At 34.8% G+C, this 25,682-nt stretch overlaps 1 protein-coding gene across 8 annotated transcripts in view; it reads left to right on the forward strand.

The window, feature by feature from the left end:
* The window catches only part of SCAF8 (SR-related CTD associated factor 8), a 204,305-nt gene that overhangs the window by 61,164 nt on the left and 117,459 nt on the right, over positions 1–25,682 (forward strand). For 4 of the 8 annotated variants that reach the window (XR_009054339.1, XR_009054341.1, XR_009054340.1 and 1 more), the window contains exons 13-20: positions 28–128; positions 598–711; positions 1,919–2,075; positions 3,987–4,120; positions 5,742–5,886; positions 8,572–8,640; positions 11,033–11,251; positions 11,962–13,426. Coding sequence is in view for 5 of the 8 variants with exons in the window: in XM_057739333.1 (XP_057595316.1) it covers positions 28–128; positions 598–711; positions 1,919–2,075; positions 3,987–4,120; positions 5,742–5,886; positions 8,572–8,640; positions 11,033–11,251; positions 11,962–13,412 (2,390 nt within the window). In the remaining 3 variants the exon portion in view is untranslated. Of the gene's footprint in view, positions 1–27; positions 129–597; positions 712–1,918; positions 2,076–3,986; positions 4,121–5,741; positions 5,887–8,571; positions 8,641–11,032; positions 11,252–11,961; positions 14,078–25,682 lie in introns of those variants that run through there. The other 4 variants (XM_057739335.1, XM_057739332.1, XM_057739334.1 and 1 more) reach the window with 1 other exon arrangement.

Raw genomic sequence — 25,682 nt, forward strand, 5'->3', positions numbered from 1 at the left:
GGGTCATTGTCTCTTATATCTTGACAGTATGTAGTACTACTCTGTGGGTTGGTCAGGTAGACAAGAAGGCAACACAGCAAGATTTAACCAACCTCTTTGAAGAGTTTGGACAGATTGAATCCATTAATGTAAGTATCAGTTCTTAAATAATAGTTTAAGGTTTAAAAAAAAAATACAGAGTTTTCTCACATTCCTCAACATAACATTTGGAAAAATTTAAATACTACTGTAAATAAATTGTATGCCTTCAAAAATGTTGGCCATACAAGATTGTTTTCCTTTTATCTTGGTGGTATTATATCCATGTCTTTATACCTTGTTTTGTTTTAATAGTTCTTCATTAAAACTTTAATTGACATGTGATATTCAAGATTTCACATATATCATGGCTTAGAATGAGACCCAACTAGCTTCTGAATTTTTTTTTTTAAACTGTGATTGATTGTGCATGAATTGTACCAGTAAACAGCTGGAGGAAGAAAAAGGGGAATGATTCAATAATAGTAATCAATGTTCTGTACCACTGAAACTATAAAATGCCAGAAATGACTTGCCCTCCTTTACACCTTTTCTAAAGAAAAAAAATTTTTTTAATAGATGATTCCTCCCAGGGGCTGTGCTTATGTCTGCATGGTTCATCGACAAGACGCATTTCGGGCTCTTCAGAAACTTAGTTCCGGGTCATATAAAATTGGGTCCAAGGTCATTAAGGTGAGATTGGGGGTAGGGGAGAACATGCTCTTATTTTATTGGATTGTTAGAACATTTCCTGTATTTAATTCACCTTCTTTTTTAATGTTATCAGCAAACCCTGACAGAAATTTATTATTTTAGTATTGTTGAATTATAGAATTGGCTATAGGTAAAACAATAAGCAAAACCTTATTTAAACAGTTCTTTGAAATCACACGTGCAGTACTGTTAGTCAACCGACGCACCATTTTATGATAAGAACTTTTTATTTTTTACAAGTTTGTTTTTCATTCACTCCTTCCCAGTGCTTCCTAATCCTACCCCTTAATTATATTACTAATGTCTGCTTTTTAATATCTTGTCTTATACAACCCTGGCCCTTGTGAAGGATTTATTTATATATATTTGTTTTCTCTTAGTCTTTAAACTGAGTATTTATTGTGTATTTTTCCATTTTTATTTCTTGTAACTAATTTGCATTTTATTTCTGTTATTTGGAGATAATTTATTCCATCAGTTTCAGCAACTGAATTTGAAAATTCAAAAGTACTTTCAAGGACTACCAAATGTAAAATAAGTAGCTAGTGGAAGTTGCTGCATAACATAGGGAGATAAACTGGATGATGGGTGATGACTTAGAGCGATGGGTTGGGGAAGGAGGGAAGGAGTCGCAGGAGGGAGGGGATATGGGGATATATGTATAAATACAGCTGATTCACTTTGGGGTACCTCAAAAGCTGGCACAAGAGTGTAAAGCAATTATATTCCAATAAAGAGCTTTAAAAAAAAAAAGTACTTTCAAAGGAGTTAATATGCCCATGCTTTGTCAGTTTATGTCAGCTAAAGTGTCCTTGTTCTCTTGGAGTACCAAGATTTTGTTTACCTATTCCAATTATCACTAATATAGGTTGACATTTTTATGGTGCAAAGTAGATTTGAATTATTTCTGGTAATGTGTTGTTTTAAGGTCATAGTAAGAAGTGGAAATAAATCCCATATTATAAACACCACTGCTATCTAATAGAGGTTTTATTTTACAAACAAAATCAGAAAATACATGGAAAAAATTTCCTCGGCTACTGTTATTCTAGCACTGATGCTTTGCCTGTCCAGCTGATTTTTAACATTTATTTGTATTTACATTGTTAGCATATAATTTTATATGTTTTGCCTTGTTTTTACAGTATACATGAGCTTTCTTTTTCCCTCTCCTCATTCCTAATAGATTGCTTGGGCTTTAAACAAAGGTGTAAAAACAGAATACAAACAGTTCTGGGATGTGGATCTTGGAGTTACATATATACCATGGGAAAAAGTTAAAGTGGATGACTTGGAAGGTTTTGCAGAAGGAGGCATGATTGATCAGGAAACAGTAAATACTGGTAAGAACCCTACGGGTAGTTTTATTGTTAAAAAACATGCTTAAAGGGTTGTAATTAATTAGAGTCTTGCATGATGGGGTGAATTGTGTTTATTTTATTTCGTGGATTCTTCCCCCTTTCGCAAAAGTGGGGAACAAGTGAGACATTACCCTGTTCAGTGGTATCCTTAATGGGATCTGTTTCATAAGTGTCAGGGTATAGATAGTGTTCTAGAACTCTAAATGTAGCATTTTTTATGCTATATGTCTTTTAAAAAGTTTCAGTCTTTGAGAGAGTTGTATATATGGAGGCTTCTTTAGACTTAATTTTTTCATTTACTTGAGTTTAAATGAGAACTGAGGATTTAAGAAGTTTCTTTAAAAAACTTCCTAGATTATTTTGATTAGTATCTATGTTGAGAATGGCAGGAATAGAATCTTAGAGAGCTATAGTTCAGATTCAGGTGGCTCTAGAAAGCTTATAACCAAATGATAATCAGGCCCATTCTTTTTTTTTAAATTTGTCTTTTTATTTTAAAAAATTTTAGTTACAAATTCAGAGTAATGAATACTTGGGAAAGAACTGAAATACGTTATACCTTATTTCTTGATGTCTTAGCTCTTCTACCGGTATTAGCTAATTTTCAGAATAGCATTTTCGTTCACAGGCCAATGCACACACATATTTTCAAACACTTTTTCATTTGTTTTCTTCTTGTCATTCTCTCTTGCTCACTCTTGCTCTCTCTCTCTCTTTCTGTCTTTCTTTTTTGGATGGATGTTCCTCCAGAACATTGATTCATTCAAAAAATATTTTAGTTCCTACTGCGTGCCAGGCTTAATTTTAGGAACTGGGATTATAGCAGTGAGACAAATAGACAAAACTCCTTCCTTTCATGGAGTGCGCATTGTAATACAGAGGTTGGCAACTTAATAGCCCATGGGCCAAATCTTACTGACAGCCTTTTCTATAAAGAAAATTTTTATAGCCATGCCGAGTTGTGTTTACCTATTGTATGTGACTTTTTAAAATTCAACAACAGTTGAGTTATTGTAACAGAGAACACACAGCCTGCACAAACTAAAAAACTCACAGGAGGAAGAGTTTGCCAACCTGTGTTCTAATGGGAAAAAAATAGATAATAAATAAAATAGATAAACTAGATAGTATTTCGGTGTTGGTAAGTTCTCAGAAGGAAAAACAGGGAAGGGGGATAGGCAGTATGAGTGTGGAGCTATTGCAGTGTTAAGTGGTTGAAGAGGGTCTAACGGAGAAGGTGGTATTCAGAGGTGTGAGATGTGCAACTAAGAGTGTTTCATGTGGAGAGAACAGCAAGTGCAAAGTCTATGAAAAAGTTGTGAGACCAGTATAGCTTGAGTATCATAAGGAGTGATAGAAGGAGATGAAGTCAGAGGTACAGAGAGGGGCAAAGTCATGTAGTCTTACTAGTCACTCTGATGACTTTGATCTTTCCTCTAAGGGAGATGAACCTTCAGAGGAACCATTGGAGCTTCTTTGTTCTATTTTTGCATTTTTCTGTATTTTCAGAAAGATTTTTCTGTATTCGGTTAATACTTTCCTTGTTGTTTTCCCCTTGTACCTTGTGACAAAACAGAATAAACTTGGTTCGTCCTAAATCAGACAGCCTTTGAGAGGTGTATCTATTCTATCCCTTTTAAGTGTTTTCTTTAAACTAAATATTTTAGTGTCTTTGATTTGTGCCTCATGTCATGCTGCTTTGAACTCCTTAGCATCCTAATCAGATTTATCTCAGCAGAACCAAATAGGCTGACACCTACAGTTGTAGACACATCTTAAAGATGCACCAAGGTAGATGAAGGACTATTCAGACATGAAATAAATGTATACATAGAAGGAAAATGAAAAACTGCACCTATCCAGAGGAAAATCAATTTCAAATATTTTGTTTAGAGTGGGAAACTGTGAAAAGCTCAGAACCCGTTAAAGAGACGGTCCAGACAACTCAGAGCCCACCTCCGGTTGAAAAGGAGACAGTGGTCACAACCCAGGCAGAGGTTTTCCCTCCACCTGTTGCTATGTTACAGGTTAGTGCTGGGTGTGGTTTTTTTTTTGTTTTTTTTTTAAATTGTTTAATGTGGTGTTTTACATTTTTGTTTTCACTGATGTTTTTACTTTATAAAATTTGGAAGAAATTGTCCAAAATAGATTAATATTAAATATAAGCATTTAAAAAATTTTTCTTTTAGAAAGGTATAATTCATATTTAGATATTTATTTATTGAACAAATATTTATTGATTGCCTGCTGTGTGACATTCAGTGTTCTAGGCACCTGGGATAGGGGTACATCAGTGGAAAAAAAAACAAACACAAATTCCTGCCCTTATGGAGCGTATGTTCTCAATAGGGGAGACAGAAAATATAAAATTAATAAGTTTATAAGATACTGTGGAAGGGAGAAGGTAGTATAAGGATCATCAGGAGTGTGTAGGTAGGTGTTTAAGATTGTAAATAAAATGGTCAGGGTAAACTTGAGAACATGACATTTGAGCTACAACCTAAAGTTGCTGAGGCAGTTAGTCATGTGGCTATCTAAAGAAAGCACTAGGGGCAGAGGGAACAACCAGTGCAAAGGCCCACAGCCAGGAGGGTGCTTCGTGTGTTCCAGGAGTAATAAGTGGGCAAGAATCAAGTGAGTGAGAGGCAGCTTAGTGGAAGTGAGACCTCTAGGGGGACTTTGGTTTTTACTCTGAGATGGGGCGCCATGAGAGGTTTTGAAGAAAAGAGTGACTCGATCTGGCTTAGAGTTTTATAGGATTACACTGGCAGCTATTTTGAAAATAGAATAGTGGGCATTGATAAAAGCAAAGAGACCAGTTAAAAGACAGTTGCAGCAATCCAGGTGAGAGATGATGGTGGCTCAGGCTAGACTGATGGCAGTGAAGGCAACAAGAAATTGTCAGGTACTAGGTGTATTGTCATGGTATGACCGGTGGGTGTGACTAGTTTTGAGTTGTGAGAAAGAGCAGAGGCAACGTTTTTGGTCTGAGAAATTGGAAAGATGGAGTTACCATTATCTGAGAATGAGAAAGACTGTGGAAGCGTGGTTTTGGGAAGGACAGTTGGGAGTTCAGTTTTGTCTCTGTAAAGTTTGAAGTGTCTTTCTAGACAACAAAGTTGAGATGTTGAATAGACCATTGATACAATGTGGACTTCAGGAGAGAGATACAGCCATGCCATAATGCAGAAGAATATTTGGGAATTGTACCCAGGATGAGTAAAAGAATTTATGGTTAGGAGTAGAAAACAGTTGAGAAATTTGAGCCATTTAAAAGCTGTTAGTGACATGCTTCCTAAGGGTGATTAGATTGTATAACATAGCTAGGTATTATAAACTTAGTGGGAGGTGGCAGTTTAAAATTGAGCATGATATTCACTATTGAAGGAGATGCCCACATTTTTACATCACTTGACTATAAGGTAGATTTCACAATCTCCACGTACACTGTTTGTTGAAAAATACTGTCTTGCTTTTATCTCAAGTAGGTTCACTTGTAAAAACAAAACAAAACAAAAGAACTTAATATAGGATATTTGTTACCTTCCTTTTAAAAGAAACAAATAATTTACCTTTGGTTGTCCTAAGATGTAACCGTTGCAGATGGATAAAATGATACATGGACTTTTTATTTTCTGTCCACAAAAGATTCCTGTAGCTCCAGCAGTGCCTACAGTTAGTTTAGTCCCACCAGCATTTCCTGTGTCAATGCCAGTTCCTCCTCCTGGATTCAGTCCAATTCCTCCACCTCCTTTTCTCCGAGCAAGTTTTAACCCTTCACAACCACCTCCTGGTAAGAAATTTTCATCTTATCATTTGAACTGTATTTATAGTATCGTTTAAATTATTCTTTTCCCAGGTTTAAATGCTGTAGAGCAGTGATTCTCAAACCATAGCTTTACAGCCAAGTAGCTTGGAGGGTGTGTTAAAGCACACGTTGCTGGGTCCAGCCTCCTTTTGAGTCAGTGGAACTGAGGTAGGGCAAGACAATTGCATTTCTGACAAGTTCCCAGCTGATGCATATTGTTGGTGGACCACCTTTAAGAAGCACTGACAGAAAAGAAATGGACTCCTTTAAAATCATTGAAATGCCTTAAAATAATTTAAAATTTATGTTGAAGTTTTTATATAAAAGTTCTCTAGTTATCACCCATTCATCAGAAAGTGTGCATTGAATTATATGGATTAGTCCTCCTAAAAAACCATTAGGTTTCCATTTTGACATTAGAAATTATAGTATATCTTAAAATGCTATTTGAATTTGTAATACTTTTTTTGACCTAATAAATTATTGCTAAACAAAAGTTTCTTGAATCATTGTTTCTAGGTAAAAACTATAGATTACTTAACACATGTCAATTAAATATAAATAGTTGCTTACATAGCTTAGAGAGAGAGCTTTTAGTATTGGATCATGGGAGGTTTAAAAGAATAAAGGAGAGAGAATACAAGGGATGAAATGATATATCTTTTTTCAAAACTATTTCTGTTTTTTTGAACTAATTATTTGCATACTATAGAAAAAAATTACTGAATTGATTTCTGTAATTTAAGTTCATAGCCATGAATAGAGTTCCTAAAAACTGTCAACAAGGCCCCAAAGTAAACTCATTGTCTGAAAATGATTGTAATTTGTCATGTAACATAAAATTTTTAATTACAGTTTAATATGTAATTGATGCAAATTTTAACAAGAACTTTATCTTTTTATATTTTAAATGTTGGAAAGTTACTCATCAAATATCTTCTGTATTTGTGATTGAAAAGTAAAATTTTTTCTCAGAAGATATTTTCAAATGATTATTTCAAAAACTGTACCAGATGGATTTTATAGTCCCCCCACCCCCCACCCCCTTTTTTTTTAATGGAAAAAAAATCCTTTCCTGACTCTGGGATACTTGAGAAGCAATTTCAAACCTCTCCACTGCTCTGGCACAAGCATAACCTGTGTGGCAAGCCATAGTTCCTGGTTGCTTCTTAGTGATGCTCCAGGGCTAAATAAGAAAATTTATGTGCTGTGCTTTAAGCTCCATTGAGGAAAGGCACTGAATAGACTTAACGATAATTTATGAATTCTGAAGTCACTTCCAAGTCTATCTCATAAAAGGGGAAAAAAGTGGAAATAGGAGGCCAGTGCCGTGTGGTTGGTAAAAAGCTCAGCAAACTTTGGGCAATGATGATAAGCCCAAACAAGACTATTTTATATACATAAGATCCTTGACTAATCCAGGAGAATATCACAAAAAAACCTAACTCCTTCCATTGCCCAGACAGTAGTTCACTGGCAGAACATCTGGTATATGAATCAGTGAAGTGTGTTATGGCAGTCCTAGTCTCAGATCCAATATCTAATTTCTTTTTAATTTAGCATAATTATTTTTGTAAAACTTGATGGCTCTACTCCAGTGGATGTGCTTCAAGGACTGCCAGAATCCTGTGTCCTATTCAGAGTCACATTCTTAGGCCAGCTTCTGCCTACTTTTTACCCCTCCCTTTCAGTTGCATTTTACCTTCCTCCCTCTACCACTTAATCAGGGTCTGATTCTTTTATATTAATCTGTATTGAAGAGAAGGGACAGCAGGAATATACTCTGAAAATTTAAACATGAGCATGTATTTGGAAATTCAATCTACTAGAAAATTGTTCCAGCTAGTAGTGATGATTTGGGCTGCTCTAAGTTTGTTTTAATAATGGCCATCCTATCTACAGCTTTCAATATAGTTGAGGTACATCAAATAAATTTAGTCGGGACAAAGTAGTCACATCATTTAGAAACTGTGAGGGCCCCAGCTGTTCACCAACCAGTTTTCCTAAACCATTTCCCCATTATTTTTAGCCACTAAATTCTAGTGGAATTTAATGGTAACTCTATATTTTAAAAATGCAGGGAAGCAGATTTATAGTTTGATCATCTGATATTTAAAATCATAAAACAGCCAATATTAAATGTATTTTATTTATTTCTTACTTATTTTTATTAAGATTTGTTTCAGTGCTCAAAACAAAATATAGTAACATCCAAGGTTAAAGTATTCTGATATAGTGGGTAAACAGCATATATAACAAAGAAGTGCAATAGCACATTTTACAGATGACATTTATTGCATATAATATTATCAGCAGCTTGAAATACACTGTTAACTCCCCATGCAGTCACCACACTAACATATTAACAGGTTGCCTGGCCTGACTTTAATCTTTGATTTTACAGCATCATAGAGTGTGCCACAGGATTTCAACAAATGAGTAAATAAATAGGATATGCTCGTGATAGGGACCTCTGTGTTTCACTTAGCTTATTACTAAGGGTCAAATAAGGTAGTGTATATAAAAGTAATTTTTTAAATGGAAAATATATTCATAAATATGAGGTTGTAGTAATAACTTTTAAGAAAATAGAATTTCATTTATAGCTATTGAAATCTTTGATTTAGAAGAAAGTGACTTTTATTTTTGGTCTTTTTTTTTTCCATGTAGGTTTCATGCCACCTCCAGTTCCACCACCTGTTGTACCCCCACCTACTATTCCACCAGTAGTACCAACATGTGAGTTTTCTACTTTAAGAATTTTCTTTATTTATGATAGTGTTAATGTGTTGGTTCTCGTTTTTGTGAATTATTTTTAATTTTTTTATTATGGAAGTTTTCAGACACATTTTTTTGGTTAAATGATTTCTAACAAATTAACAGTATCATATGACAGTCCATATTCAGGTTTGCCCTGTTGTATCAAATTTGTTTTTTGTTTTATGTATAAAAGGTCTTAATCTAGAGCAGCCCCACCACATCCCCCTTTTTAAAAAACCCTGCATGTCTTTCACTTGTTGAAAAGCAGTTCACTCCTTTATGCAAGATCCCAAATAACATGTTTGGGTTTTTTTGCTTCTTTGTGATATCGAGTTTGTTCCTCTGTCTTCTTTGAATCTCCTGCAGATAGAAAGTTTTTAATACCATAGGCTTGTTTAGAATATGCTTCAGCCTTTTTGACAAGAATACTTAATAAGTGGGGTGCTATGGACTTGATATTACATCACATCAGAAGCCATGCAGTGCCTTCTTGTCCCACTTTTAATGATGCCATAATGGATCAGAGCATTCACATAGTGGGACATGGTCATTTTAAAAAGTTGCCCTTCAAATTTTCATCTGATGGTTTCATCCTTTGATTATTATTGCTGAATCTACTTTTTATTAGTTGTAGAGTGGTGAGCTTCTGAATTTTATAATTCCTTCCACATTTCTTAGCAATAATTTTTTTCTGTAAAGAAAAACTTTCTCTTATCAATTAATAGTATTTAGTTACCTTGAAGTACAGTTGTACAGGAGACAAGAGACGCAGGGTAAATCCTGAATTCTTTCCTGTAAGTGCAGTTTTTCAGAGTAATGAGGTTTATGGCTATTACCTGTGATACCCAGTGACTGAGGTAGGGGAGGATTTCTCTTATTTTTCCTTCTCCATTCCCTTCCCTCTACTTTTTTCTCCTTCATTTTTAATAATGTTTATGGATTAATGGATTTTTACTACCAAGTGGTTGCATTCACTTTTCTTTTTGAAGTTCAGTTTGTTCATCTTTGGACAATAAGTGACCTTTCATGTTACTTCTCTGTCATTTTGAGATGACTGCATCAGTTTTTGAGAGCTTTTTAATTAGCTTTTTGGCCTAGGATTGGACCAAAGGGCTTTATTGTAAAGAGAGTGTATATGATACAGAGCTTACCTTTTGATATTATAACCCATTCTTCTTATATTTTTAAACTTTTTTCTCTCATTCAGTGTTTAGACAACATTAGGATCCTTTTTGTGTTACTGTTGGTTAATTAGGAAGAATTGTTTGTTCTTTCTGAAAATTAGAAAAGTGTTCAGAAGCCATTTTTGAATTCACCATTCACAGAGACTCATCTTACTTAGAGCCTGCATCCCAATTATTTCTCCTTACTTTATTCATTTTGGAAAATCTGGGATCAGTTAAAGGAGAAAGAGAAATACCACTGTGTGCCAGGTACTCACCTAATTGTTCACACTGTCTCATTTAATTCTCATAATTCCCATACATGACCCTGGGTGGTTTTATCCCTATTTTACAGCTCTGTTCTGTGCTAACAGTTTGTCTAGGTAGTCCGGAGTTAAATGTGAGGAGAAAAGTTTCTAAAATTCCAAAGTCCATGATTTAGTAGTGTTGTGACATAAATTTGACTAGGAAGTCTAATTGTTTAATTGTGATTTTTTATATTCCTCTAGCTTAGTTTTTTAACAAATAGGTGACATACAGACAAGGGTTTTTCTACCCATTCTTTAAAATGAAATGTTTATACCTTTTTATTTGTGGTGGTCATCTGATGAGTTTCTAATCTCATTTGACAAAGTGTAGTGAATGTAAAGAGCCTAGTACTTATAATTTCAAGGGGATTGGGCAGATTTTCACATATTTGTTGGTCTACAGCAATTATTTATGTATATTTAGATACTCCTGTACTGGCATCCTTGAAAAATTATGATTTTTTTTTTTTTCTGGGATTTTCTTCTTATGTATGGATCCTTATTTATACTAAACATTTCTCTTGAAAATATTTCTAAAAATTGTTTTTCCCTATTTTTTAAAAACAAAGCTTTCTAAATATAATTTAGCCTCTTCATGATGACTCATTTGTCATTTGGAGCATCAGTTATTATACAGTGTGGTAGGTAATACAGAGATGCCATTAAATGAAACAAGCTGCCAGAAGTTAGTTTTCATTAAAAATGAAATACAGGGACCAGAAGAGAATTCACATATGTCATGTTAACTGAGCAGTCTTAACCAAGATAATTGGGGAAATAGAATAGGAAGTCATTTAAAACTTTGAGAAGACCAGTGTTGGTCATACTTAATATTTTAACTTAACACATGAATTGATTAGCTAATTAAATCTGAAATATATATTCTCCTTCTTTAAACAGCTTTAGTGCAGCCGCCATTATCTATGACTCCAGAAACTGTGAAAGATGTTGGATTTGGTAGCCTTGTTTTACCAGGTGGTTCTGTTGCCAGCAGTCTTGCTACTTCCGCTCTGCCAGCTGGAAATGTTTTTAATCCTCCAACTAAACAAGCAGAGCCTGAAGAAAAAGTACCTCATCTTATAGACCACCAGATTTCTTCTGGTGAAAACACCAGATCAGGTAAAAGAAAGAAAGAAAAGAAATCCCCAGAAATACATAGTTAAATTATAAGTACTACTTCTTTATATCGGTGTTTAATTCTTAAGTGCCATGCATGTGTAAAAAATTTATCTCCGAAAATTCCTGTTAAAAACAAATTTGGCATTTTGTTCAGGATAGTATAGATTTTGACACCTTTCCATTGACTCCTCCTCCTCCTTTTTTTGGCCTATTGGGACTGTTTTAATGTGTTATCAAAATAAGATCGCACAAAATATGTATACTTATGGAAAGATTTTAAAAAAAACCAAGTATTAGTTGTAAATAACTTCTGCCAGATACTCCGCTGGGTCCAGGAGATACGTGTGCTGTTTGAAAGCAGCAGGTCCTTTTTTTATGGCACCACTGTCAGTATATTAAGACTTGTTTGTACTTAAGAAGTAAAGATGGGGAATCAGTATAAAACCTGACATTTTTGTTTAACTTAAAAAACATTTCATGTAAAGATTTTAGGTAGCAGCCCCACTTATGTTTTAATATTTATATTTCACTACATACGGTATTAGTAACTTTAGCTTTAATTTTTATTTAATATCTAGTATACCTTGGTTCTTGGGGGGATACCAGTAGCTGATTAAGCTAACTACTGGAAATTATAGCATTAATAACTATATAGTTTCTTTTTCACACCAGAATGATTGATTGTATTATTTTTCTTCTTTCCATTTTAGTGATTCCAAATGATATCTCAAGTGGCTCTGCAATTTTAGGACAGCCTCCAAGTGTGACGAACAGTTCTGGGATTCTGGGAGTCCAAAGACCAAATGTATCAAGTAATAATGAAATTCTTGGAGTCCGGCCATCTAATATTTCCAATAGTGCTGGGATGATTGGAGGCCAGCCACCAAATATTCTAAATAACTCTGGAATTTTGGGAATACAGCCACCGAGTGTGTCGAGTAGTTCTGGACTTCTGGGCGTGCTACCCCCAAACATACCTAACAATTCCGGACTTATAGGAGTACAACCACCCAGTGTTCCAAATACTTCTGGACTTTTGGGAACACAGCCACCAGCTGGGCCTCAAAATTTACCGCCTTTAAATCTTCCTAATCAAAGGATGCCTGCAATGCCAATGTTAGACATTCGTCCAGGACTAATACCACAGACGCCTGGACCAAGATTCCCTTTAATGCAGCCTGGAATTCCACCCCAACGGGGACTCCCTCCCCCAGCAGTGCTTGATTCAGCTCTTCATCCACCACCCCGTGGTCCTTTTCCTCCAGGAGATATTTTTAGTCCACCTGAAAGACCTTTTCTAGTTCCTGGAAGACAAAGTGTAGACAATGTTGCTAATCCAGAAAAAAGGATACCACTTGGGAGTGATAACATGCAACAGGAAGGAGATAGAGATTACCGGTTTCCTCCCATAGAAACCAGGGAAGCTATTAGTAGACCTCCCCCGGTGGACGTTAGGGATGTGGTTGGACGGCCTGTAGATCCAAGAGAAGGTCCTGGAAGGCCTCCGTTAGATGGTAGAGATCACTTTGGAAGACCTCCTGTAGATATTAGAGAGAATCTTGTGAGGCCAGGCATAGATCATCTTGGTCGGAGAGACCACTTTGGCTTTAATCCAGAAAAGCCCTGGGGGCATAGAGATTTTGATGAGAGAGAGCATCGAGTTCTGCCTGTCTATGGTGGTCCCAAAGGCTTACATGAAGAAAGAGGTAGATTTCGATCTGGAAACTATCGGTTTGATCCTAGAAGTGGTCCTTGGAACAGAGGATTTGGACAAGAAGTTCACAGAGATTTTGATGACCGCAGAAGACCCTGGGAGAGGCAAAGGGATAGAGATGACAGAGATTTTGATTTCTGCAGAGAAATTAATGGAAATCGTCTCGGACGAGATAGAATTCAAAACACCTGGGTCCCCCCTCCTCATGCTCGGGTTTTTGATTTTTTTGAAGGGGCCACTTCGCAACGAAAAGGTGATAATGTGCCTCAGGTTAATGGTGAAAATACCGAGAGACATGCTCAGCCACCACCCTTACCAGCACAGAGTGATCCTGAACTTTATGAAAAACTGACATCTTCAAGTGAAATAAACAAGGAGAAGAGTGACACAGTTGCTGATATAGAGAGTGAACCAGTGGTAGAAAGCACAGAAACTGAGGGGACATAATCATCACTCAGTAGGTAAAAGATACATTTTGTAAAGTTGTCATCTCTCTGTAATAGATTAATGGCTGACTGGACCATAGTTGTTCACTTATGTCTGCCAGAATTAAGTTAATCTGATGTTCATGTTCACCTTTCTCTTAAAATAATTGTACAACTGACTTGTATAGACATTGTTCTTAATATGAACATGGTAGGTAAACATTTTTTTATTTTTCTGATAAAATATTAATGTTGCCCCCAGATTCTTTTAACTTCAAGGAAATGAATAACAGCTTGTCAGAGACTTCCTATGGAAGAAAGAATTTTTTAGATACTACCATTAGGTTGGATATGGTAATAGACATATTTCAAAATAGCAAGTGGTGGTATATCTTATCCGTATCTTTAGGCTGCTGCAGGATTTTAAGGTAATAGACAAAGCTGTGATATTTTATGCAAAGACTGGCTCTAGAAATTTGAGGAGCACAATACAGAGATTTTAAAAAGTGATTTTGTAAAATCTACACTATGGTCTCTGTTTCTCCAAAGTAAGTGTTTGTGATTTGTTCCTCATACTGCAGTGAGTAAAAAAGAAAAAAGAAAAAAAGAAAACAACATAAATATTAAAGTACGTTTCAATGTTGGGTGAATTTTGTTTTTAGATGCCAATAAAACTTATTTGTTTGATAACAGTGTTCTAGGAATTGTATTTTTTTAACCTACAGATTCTTAAAACCACGGATCATTTAGCAGCATGTGCTTAGTTGTTGCAAAATTTTTCTATTACTCTTAATAACAAGAACAAAGAACCATGTGGTGGAAAAAGCATGTACTTTGATATAAAAATCATGCAGTCTCATTAGTATGTATGTAATGTCTGTGTATATTTATTGTGTAAGTCATATGTAGATTTTTCTGTTTCTCTGTACATCTATTTTCATGCACATACAGAGAAAAATAGAAAGTTTGATAGTTTAGATAATAAAATATGCTTTAAAACTGGATAGAAAATTAGAGAAATTTGGCTAATTGACATTGCTCATAGTTACAGCTCTTAGCCTTTATGATGGTAAAATAAGAAATATTGTAAAGAAATACATTGGCAGTTTGGCAGTTCTTTTCTAATAACAGTTAAGCATAAAGCCAGATTTAGCATAGAGCCGAATTCCACGTAAATGCTTGCATTGCTTTGTTTACACTATATTTGCTATTCTGCATAGATAGTGCTTGTACTAAAGTACTTACTGGTCACTTGCCTGAAGTGAATTTCTTAATTGCACAAAATGTAGAGTGGTATTGGTGGATTTAAAAACATTAATTTGTATACCAGAAACAATGTGTCCATCATGTATTTTGTAGGCTCTGCATAACACTATTCAGATTAGCCTCCAAGGTAAACTGCGTAGTAGAAAACTTTGGGATTAGTTTCCTGTTTTATTTATTATTAGTATTCTTTTGCTTTTGCTTTTCATTTATTTGCTGTTTGTTTCTCCTTTGGGTTTTACATTTATACACATATATATAAAACCATTGGTGTTTTTTCATTTCTAATGAAGGCTTTCATTTGGTCCTGTGAATAGTCATTTTGTTTCCTATTCCAATAATGCATCATTTGTTCTATTTATCTAAAATTCTTAAGTTACTTTTGGTCCCCCCCCCCCCCCCCCCAGTGATAGCGTACACTAGCCATTTAAAATTGGGTTGTTTTTGCTTACCTCTGATGATCTACAGATCTTTAAGGATCCTCGCCAAAAATAAAGTCTTTTCTTCTTATAGGTCCTGAAATAGAAATAGTATGTTATTTATTTTGGATTTTGGAAAAGTGGATGAGAGTGGAAGTTTGATGTTTAAGGTAATTGAATTCAGTCCAATAATTTGAGTTGGTTTCAGATCATTTCCTTGGGCTATTGGAAAAAACTGACATTGGTACAAAGTTTTAAGGTTCTGGAAAGATTAGCCTTGTCCTTAAGGAAATTTTATTAACTGGGATTTCTCTCAAACTTTACTTACATTTATCATTATTAAAATTAAGTGACATTCACTTGGAATAAGTAGCAATAAAAAAAAAACTGAGACTTTTCAGTGACTTTTGATCCCAAGCTTTTTATCACCCTTGGCCCTTCATGTGCAAACTTGAAAACAAAATGTGTACAAGTATTACACTGATTTAAAGATTCTGATGGAAGTTACTTAATCAGTTGTCAGTACTGTATACTAGAAACGCATCTTGGAAATGTGTTACGCTCTTAAAACAGCTGAAAAATAATCATGTATAGTTAGGCTCACTTTATCCTTGTATTGTTGTGTAATGTTTGAGTGAAAGGGTATTTGTTCATCCTCATACTGAATTTCCAAAATTGATATTTACATTCACTTTTTTTTTTAATGATGGAGAGAAAAGTTAATTGTCTTCCTTGGCTAAGTTTGATATGACTTTTCACATTTTTGACGCTTTTGATCATATTACTGCTGTCACTAGAATGCTAGCAATTAGAAATAAGCAAGGAGTAACCTAAATATTTTAATCCAGTTTGAAGTGCTGCAGGCAGTAATTACATTAGACACAAGATCACGTAGTGTTTTGATTTGTGATACATTAGAGAGAGAATGATAGGACTTTCTGTGGTATTAGTAGAGTGCAGCGTTAATAGACATAAATTTTTTAATTTTTTTATGTCTTGAGACATTTCATTAAACATTGGCTTCTGTTCTTAGCATGAATGCGTATGCTGTACTTTGATCATTTATATTGTAGGTAGAAATTTATTTTAAAGCAAAGTAGTCTTTATAGCGTATCATAGGTGGATTGTTCCTTTAATTTTATTTCAGTGTATAGGGTGGACAAAATACTTAGAAAGCATTGGAAGGAGGATTAGTATAAAGTTATTTGTTTAAAACTCTGGAAATGACTTCATATAATATTCAGTTAATACAATTTGTTTATTATTTAAGCTGTTACATTCTTACCAGAGCAGTTTCTTTTGTTTTGATAATTTAGTTGCTTGACCAAATTTATTGGCCATTTTTCACACATTTGGGGTTGTTTTGGTAATGGGACAGTTTTGTTAACATTTAAAAAGAAAAAGTTACCTCTTTTAATTTGAAAACGTATTTTTTTATAAACACTAGTTCATCAGATCTAAGATGCCATTGATTGTAAGAAGCGCCATTCAAAAATTTAAAAATGCTTCCAATATGACATACAAGTGATTATAAGATGCGTTCGCAATTCAGAAATGTCAACATGTAAAACGTGTCAAAGAATCAAAGAAATATGGTATTTCTTTGGGGGGGGGTATATATATATTTCATATATATATTGCCTTAGTGATTTAGAAAAATTTTGATTTTTGGGGGGGTCATTGTATATATTTTAGATGGGCACAACATTTAATGAAAAAATTAACTTTTGTTATACCTTATGTGCCTTCACCATTATTATTGGGTGCTATATTAAAACGTTTTAAGGGCTTTTAACTCTTTCAAAGGAAAAAAGCTTAACATTTTACTCTTTAACTATTTTACATAATGTAGAAGAGGAGAGCAAGTATATTCATTTTTAAGATAGGTAAAATAAAATTACGTAAGTAATCGTAAATATTACAGTGTGGCAGAGGATTGTTTCCTTAATTGATGATGCTGTGGTTTTATAGCAAACAGCTGTAAATTAAGTTGTAGGCTCTAAAAATGTTATTTTCTACTTCTGAAAAAAAGTTTACTACACTTTTTTAATGGGAGATTTAAGAACAAGAGACCTTGATCCAGCAAAACTTTCTGGAACTAGAATTTAAAATTAATCGCCCAAATTGTTTTCTTTGGGGGCCATACTTTAAATGATGGCATGTGTATTGAAAGCTGTTTGAAATACACTTTCCCTGTGGTTCTCAGCCAGGAGATATGTGACAGAATCACCTGTAGAGCTCTTTGAAAATGTGAGGGGGATGGTCACCACAGACATACTAGTACAGAATCTCCTGCGGAGATAACATGTTTATATTCATACACAAACACACACCTTTCATATATCACCACTTTAGATATGCTAGAATATGTAAATATTTAATGTACCCTACACTTGCGATTTTTAAAAAGGTTTTTTTTTAAAGTAAAATAGTGATACAAAATTATTTTTAATGTTTCAGTAAAGTGTATACTTAATTGTGGTAATTGGTATTGGAGGATGAATAAAAAACAGAGAAGTCCATCATCACTCATGTTTTAAATTCAAGTGTTAATCTGAAAATGAATTATTACAGCAAGAAAGGGATGGAAGGAAGCATATGAGATAGTTTTGTTGGAAGTATTTTTGACTCAATTGAAACTTTGTTATAGGATACCTCAAAGAAAAATTTACTTGATATATTGTGTAATTAAACTCTTTGATTATAGAAAGAGGCCCTTTGGGACCAAAACTGCAAGCATTAAATGTATCAGGAACTAGGAGTAATGTTATTAGGAGGACTACTTTGTAGGTTGCACATCAAAAACTAATGCAAGTCAGTGGTTTATTTTGGCATGAGCTTTTGCTCAGACATTTTTCTTCCCCTCTACTTAGGTTTCTTGTTTCAGGGGGCTCTTCACCTCATACCTACTTAGAATTACTCTGCCTTGTTCTAGTCACAATACAAAACAAGGATTCCAAGCAATTTGTAAAATACGTGTAGTGTATGAAGGGGGCGAAAGGTGCTAATGGGCTAACTTTACATTGTATGAGAAACGTGAGGCGCTTCGCATAGCAGGGTGACCTGTAGTGAAGGAAACTGGGGCATGCGTGTGCAGAGCCCAATAAGTGGTAGAGAGTGCACCTGGTACTTGTGACCTTGAGCTCTGAGTTCAGTGAGAAGGAGATGAGTTAGTTTAATGAGCGTGTTAAACTTGCCCAGCAGTGGCAGAGTGTAGCACTTGCTTGACCTGTGTTGTCTGTCCTCCCGCCTCCCACCACTACCACTCTCCCCATGGGCAGTTGTCACTGTGTTGTCTTATTTTTCTGCTCTTCTCAGAATTCTCATCCTTCTCTTCATAGCACCTCCCAGTCTCCTTTTTGACCTATCATTCCAGTCAGAGACTATCAGTTGGATTAGTCTCTTGAAAGCAATTTGCTACTCCTTTGCTTAGTGATTTCTAATGTTTCCAGCATATAAATACCTTGAGTCAATGAAATAAGTTCTCTCTTCTGTAAAAGACCAGCTGAGGAAGCAGGAGGAACAGAGGGAAAGGCTAACAATACTGAAACACTTTTTAAGACAGTACAGATTTTATTGCCTTTGAGTTTTCAAAACTAGCTTTAACATTTCTAAATGTATGTCTTTGGACAAGTTACTGTAGCTCTAAGCATCATTTCTTAAGAGCTGGCCTGCAGGGCTGGTTTTTTGGTTTTTTTTTAATATTAGCTAATATTTAATAGACATATACTATGTGACAAGAACTGGGATGATTCTCTTATCTGCATAATATAATCCTCAATGACAGTCCTGTGAGGTAATTGTTACTTTAATGCCTCTTACTAAGTCACAGATTTAATATCCTAACATCTCACAGCTTGTAAATATTTGAGCAAAGATTTGAAACCCAGGTCTGTTATTTAAAAATTATCATGTCACTTAATAAAGTGCCAGACACACATGTCAGAGGCTCACCAACTATAAGTTCTTCTTCTTTTTAGAAAAGGCAAAGAAATTTGTGCAGAAAAATGTAACAGCCCTACCAGGCTTATTCTTATAGGGTAAGGCTGCAGTGAAACATTAAATTTGTGTTTTCATTGTTAACAAGTGTATTTGGGGCTGAACATTCACTTCAGCTTCATTTTCTTAGATTCTAATTTCAGGATTTGTTTTTATCTTACAGTGATACCATAGCATAACATTGTTAACTTTCTAAATAACTTGCTACTTCGGAGGCAGGTTTGTGTTGCATTGATATTAAATAAGATTTCGTTTTGAAAACACCTTTCCCCACAGATTAAATAAAATTTCAAAACTTTTTTTATTCTTTAAAACATTTTAATACATGTAAAGCAGAGCTAGTGAGAGCTTGCAAATTTATATTTTTGTGGCTTTGGCAGCTCCTTCCTAGAATGTGGCGGTTATACACTGTATATTTAGCCAAAACTTAGTACTCAGTTTTCTTATGTATAAAACTCCTATATTAGGAATATTCTGTGGCTTGAAATAAATAAAATATGTAAAATTATTTTTACACATAATAAGCATTCAATGTTAGTCTTTATTCACCACTTGAATTCAAGTAGTCTTAGAGGTTAGCTGTTGTCTTTGGTAGTAGTGGATAATTTGTAGTTATTTTACTTTATTAGAATATATAACCTGATTCTAGGATTTCTTCAAGTCACTAAACTTAGATTCACGTGAGGTTTAATCCACAGCATGTCTTGGTGCTGGCCTTTGATCACCTTTTCCAGAGTCTTGTAGACAGATGATTCTAAACATTGATGGCCATATTACTGCCTAATCCACATATCAGGGGAAACATGCTTATCATATTTGTGAGTTATACTTCTATTTCTACTAATCTTGCTGAAGTTATTATTTGCTTATGTTATGATTATTACAATGAAATAAAAAGTTCTTGCATTGGAACAATCACTTTTTAATGACATGAGTCTTGTGTTTATTACTGAACTCGGGTCAGTTTACACATTAGTAAGAATATTAGTAAAATCAGAAGACTTGTATTAAATAAATAAAATAATCTTTGAAAGTATAAAAGATAACTTGTTTAAGAATTGGTCTTTCCTCCTGGTGATTGAAACTACTTCGAGACTTTTAGATTGGAGAGAGTAGAAGTTACCTTCTTAGAAGATTCTGAAAAACATCACATCACATAGCACTGTGGTCATACCCAGGATAAAGATTTAGAGATTTCTAAGTAGTAAAGCCATCAGGGCTTCATTTAGGACAGTGTTTTTTATAAAATTTATTTAGTATTTGGATTACAGCCCTCTTTTTACCATATTGCTTTCTGAATTGTTAGCCAAATAGTCTCGACCGTATGTTAAAATACATTCTCATTACAGGGAAAGGGATTTGAGAGTGGAGAGAGAACATTTTTAACCTCTGTGTCATGGACATTCTATATAATTTATCTTCAGAAATATACTTTCTGGTAGGATTCACTTTCCCTTCTTTACAAATAGGCAAACTCAAGTCCATGGTCACACAGCCTTTGATTTGCGTAGGTGTTTGAACCCAGGGTTTGCTGACTTCAGAGCTATGCTTTACTTTAAAAGATGCTCTTTTGGACAGGTAGATTCTGATTTTAATATATGGTCTGTATAATTAATTTCTTAGAGCTGCTGTAACAACATACCAGAAATTGGGTGGCCCAGAACAACAGAAACTTAATCTCTCATTGTCCTAGAGGCTAGAAGTCTGAAATCAAGGTGTTGGCAGGGCCATGCACTCTCTGAAGGCTCTAGAGGAGGAGCCTTCCTTGCCTTTTCCCAGCTTATGGAAGTTCTCAGTAATCCTTGGTCTTGGCATGTAGATACATCACTTCAGCCTCTGCCTGTGTCGTCACGTGGCTGTCTTCCATCATGTGTCTTCTCATCATCTTCCTTCTATGCATGTCTGTATCTAAATTTTCTTCTTAAAAGCATACCAGTTACATTGGATTAGGGGCCCACTCTACTCCAGCATGACCTCATCTTAACTAATTATATTTATAATGAGCCTATTTCCAAACAAGGTCACATTCTGAGGTACTGGAAGTGGGACTTAAACATACATTTTTGCAGGACACATTCCATAATAACCTATGACTGAAATCTGTAACTAAGATCTAAGTAAATAGACCTTGAACACACATACAGGAGGAAAGATAGACACATTTTAGAGTGATGAAACACATCTTTGTAGAATTCCATTTGTAAATTACAAAACAGATTTAAAGCCTTCACACAAGCATTGCAAATAGTTAAATACAATAGCCACTGCCTTGCTTTTAAGATGAATTTGTAATGCCAATACTTTTATGTTTTTTAGTAATACTTAACAAATCGGCAAAGAAAATCCAGTAATATTAGCATCACATAGCAAAGAATCTATTTACTGCAAGTTATTCTTGCACTTAATTCATGCTGACTTTTAAAAGTGAAGGTTTTTTAGACTTCATTAAATATAGCTACACTGAAAATATGCAGTCTTTCCATTTCATTTCTGTTGTTTCTTTTTTATAGTATATTAGCATTTTTTGTTGTCTGCTCATTAAAAATTTCCTGTTAAAAGCAAGTGATATGACTATCATTTTGCTGTTTCAGTTGTTTGTTAGAAATAATTTTCGTCTACCAAATAAATTAACAATTTGTTCACTATTTTTATCTAGTAGCATAACCTTAATATATTTCAATTTTTATTGAAAAAATATTTCTATTTTTTCAATTATCCAGCAGAATCTTTGAGTGAAAAATGGCTTTGTAGCTGACTGAATCCAAGTTGTATGCATATATAGGTCATTACTAAATAGGTGTTGTAACAAGGCCCCCTATAACCTGTAGAAATATGAATGGAGAATTCTGATTTTCATTGAAGAGCAGCAGAGCATTTAGAACACTGCATGGCATGTAGTATATATAGGTGTTCACTATTTTATAATTATCCAAAATGGCTAATAGAGACTTTGGGGGCATGCAAATCAGTGTTGTATATTAATTGCAAATAATTAAGGGATAATTTATGCAGATTTGAATATTATAACCCCACATCAGGGGATAGGGAGAGGGGATGGGATGGAGTTATACCTTCTTGCAGCTTTTAAAGCTCTGAAGCTTTTCTACCTCTAAAGCTTGATACTTAGTTTTTTGAGCTATATTTGTGTTTCTGGTCCTCAGTGCCAATCTTTAAACATAAGAAGTCTGATTTGTTAGGCTAGTGGCAAGCCTGTTGGCGCACCTGGCTTGCTGGTCATGAAGAGATGGCTGTGATCCAATTTCAGAAAGATCAATTTAGAAGCCTTCCTTCCTTTTAATTGTCTAAATATGTCCAGATAGTAACAATTTAGTGGTTAAAAATAGTATTCCTGATTTTCTTATTCAGTGAAATAGGAACTCAAGTTTTAAGAGAGGATATTTTTCCATGGGACTTGAAAAAGGCTGATTGAATTAAATGAGAGAAGATTTACAGTTTTCCCATAAATATATTCATACTAAAAAGAAAGTTGTTGGGAATTCCCTGGTTGTCCAGTGCTTAGGACTCCGTGCTGTCATTGCCGAGGACGCAGGTTTGATCGCTAGTTGGGGAACTAAGATCCCACAAGCCACGCCATGCAGCCATGTGGCCAAAAAAAAAAAAAAAAAGTTGTTAGTCATTGAAATAAACAAATTACTTTTTAAAAGTTGTGTCCAACTCAATACGTTGTATGGAAACCACATTTAAAAAATTTTTATTAGATCTCTCTACATGATACTGAGAATTTGAAAAGCATATTTAGAGTTACCCCAAATTCAGGCTATCAAATAAAATTGGAGATCTCAAAAGAGATTATCTCTCTGAGACAGAGAAGTGAAATAAGTTAATTACTGTCTGTTCTGGAGTATCTAGTCATTCATAGCCCGTTTAGAATGACATAGTAGGTAGGGATCTTGGTTCCACTGGAAATAATGAAATGCCACAATAACCGTAGTTATCTGTACTTCCAGATGTAAAGCAGTAATTTAATTTCTCATCAGAGCTTTAAAAAAAATAATAGCTAGACTCTTCAAGGGATAATGTAAAATTTAATTGTTACCTTGATGTAAAAAGCTAAATTTGGAATGCAGCACTCCCTTCAACTGTGTTACAGCTGTATTTTTTCTTTGCCGCATGCTATATAGATGTAGGACTTTAAATGAAGAGGTCTAAGTGTAAATAGTACCTGTATCCAGATTCACAATTCAGAGCTTTTGTTTTAATTTGAGCTGTGTGTTAAAAGTTTTCTTCATAACATGACTCTCATATTCTGAGCAAATAAAATCAGCAGTGTACATTTTAGTTAATGGCAGACAAAGAGTGATTTCTAAATTAGTATCAGTTTTCAAAGGGCCAAAAAAGGGCTTCCCTCACACCAGCATTTTCGTTTAACTGATAGTAAAAGTAGGAAATGTTGGGAATGTTTATGGATGAAGGAAAGATTCTGATGGAGGATTCACTTGAGCAACTATGAAAATAAAGGCACTAACTAACTAGCCTTTGGATCTCATGAGCCTCTGGCTGTGTGATTATTCTAACTATCCAAGGATTGTAGACGAGGGTATGGCCTTCATTCTTTCCTAAAAAGCACTAAATATCAGATGGAAAAGATTTTAAGAGCATATAGGAATAGTAAAACCAGGTCTTGGAAACAGGATGACATCTAAGTCCAGAGAGTTGAATAAGTGTTGACACTTTGTGATTAGTCATTAAGTCCTTTCAAGCTGTGATTTTCTCAATACTTTGCTACTTTCCCCTTTGTTCTTAGCAGTTTAGACAGCTCTCTGTCCTTTTTTGTAACTCCAGTGGTTACTGGGTTGGTGGAAAAAGAAAGTCACTGTTGATTACCTACTGCCTTTTGTTGGGTTTGTTGTCAGATACCTACTTTGGCACCTTGAACAAAGCATCTCTTCTGGCTGGAGGTAGTTGAGCCAGGTTGATTTTTAATGGTAAATATTTTTTCTGTTGCTCAATAAGTACTTTGCTGTTGTTTCTCTCTTGACAGTTTACATTTTTAATTTAACATTTCAAAATGGTTTCTAATAGTCTAATACAACTTATAATTTAATACAACACACACATATACACGCAGATGCATATGTGTATATATCAGACAGCTTTTCCTCAAAAAAACCTTTATCAAGCCTTGTAAGCCTTTTGATCTTTTTATGATGGTATTTGAGTATTCTCTTAGGAATCAGACAGAACCAATCTTTTCTTTCTCTGCTTTGAGTCTCACACATGCTTATCAAATATGCATAGTTCCTAAGAATTAGATCTTTAAAGGCTGATATATTCTCATCAGGGCCGACTCAATCTTCATTAGAGAAATGACTCCTTTAAATACCCCAGTAACTGGAAAGTAATAGTAATGTGTACTCAATATTAAATGTATTCTCAGAGAATGAGAGCAAGAGAGCCGCCTTTAATTTTTAAAGCAGTATTATTTCTGATGGCTGGCTAAAAAATAGTAGCTTTAAATGATTTTTGAGTTATGATTCATCTTCTGATTTATTATAACCTAATAGTACTGTCTAAAATTATTATCCAGTTCTCTCAGTAGCATCAGTACTAAGATTCACTTTGAATTTTCTTCAGCTTCTTTCTTTGGACCAGCTGGTTCCAAAGACGCCAGAAGTTAATTGAGACTGAATAAGAAAGACTTCAGAGAGAAGACAGAGGTGTGAGATGAGTGAGAGGGATACAGCAGCAGGCAGACATGTGCCCCTTTTTGGCCTTTTGACTTGTTTCTTATTCAGTGTTCTACCAAAAAGAAACCTTTCTTCTTTTATTTTTCGTTTTTGTGAATTGTTTGAAGGCTGTTTTATGGGTGTCCTCTTGGATGTTCTAATTTGCGAACCACCATTCTAAACTCCTTTTTATCAAACCGATAAATTCAAAGTGAAGTACATGATTTCATTGAGCCATTATACGTACAATGGATTGTTAGGAATAAAGATAGTATGTTTGACTCATCATGTATTTAGAGTGCATCTTTGACACCCAAGCAGTAGATCTCTTGGGATGATGATAAGCAAAGAACCCAGACGTTGATACGGCCTTGGAATTTCGCCCAGGAAAGAAAACCTCATGCTTGCTCCTGCACAGACAGTCTGATGTACACCCCTGGGCCCTCTTTAATATTACAGTTTATCCTGGTAAATGAGAATTAATAGCGTTCTCAATGCCTTTGTGTCAAATAATCTGGAATTCACTTCTGTTAATAGGACTGCTGAGGCCCTAGCACCCTTCTTGCTTCTGGCTTTCTCATATTCTTCTGATCTTGCACAGCTTTCATCTTTAATTAAAAATCTTTGAAGGCCCAGGAGAGGGACTCATATTTTAGAGTGCCTTTTTTCCTATAACTTGCACAATAGAAAGAACCCTGGGTCTGGGGGACGTTAGCTTTGTAATATGGATCAGTAACAGAATTTGTTACCTTGTACGAGCACTCTAATTTTTATCTAGAGAAAGGTTAAAAAATATGGAAGATGTACCATCATTTTCCTTCTTCCTTCAAAAGATGCATATACTTTACAGGTCCACCTATGATAGGTACCATCAGTCTATCCAGGGTCTCCTTCCTGCTAAGCCACAAGTTTTCTGCATTTCTC

The sequence above is a fragment of the Hippopotamus amphibius genome, chromosome 6 (assembly GCF_030028045.1).
Source record: "Hippopotamus amphibius kiboko isolate mHipAmp2 chromosome 6, mHipAmp2.hap2, whole genome shotgun sequence".
NCBI classification, from domain to species: domain Eukaryota; kingdom Metazoa; phylum Chordata; class Mammalia; order Artiodactyla; family Hippopotamidae; genus Hippopotamus; species Hippopotamus amphibius.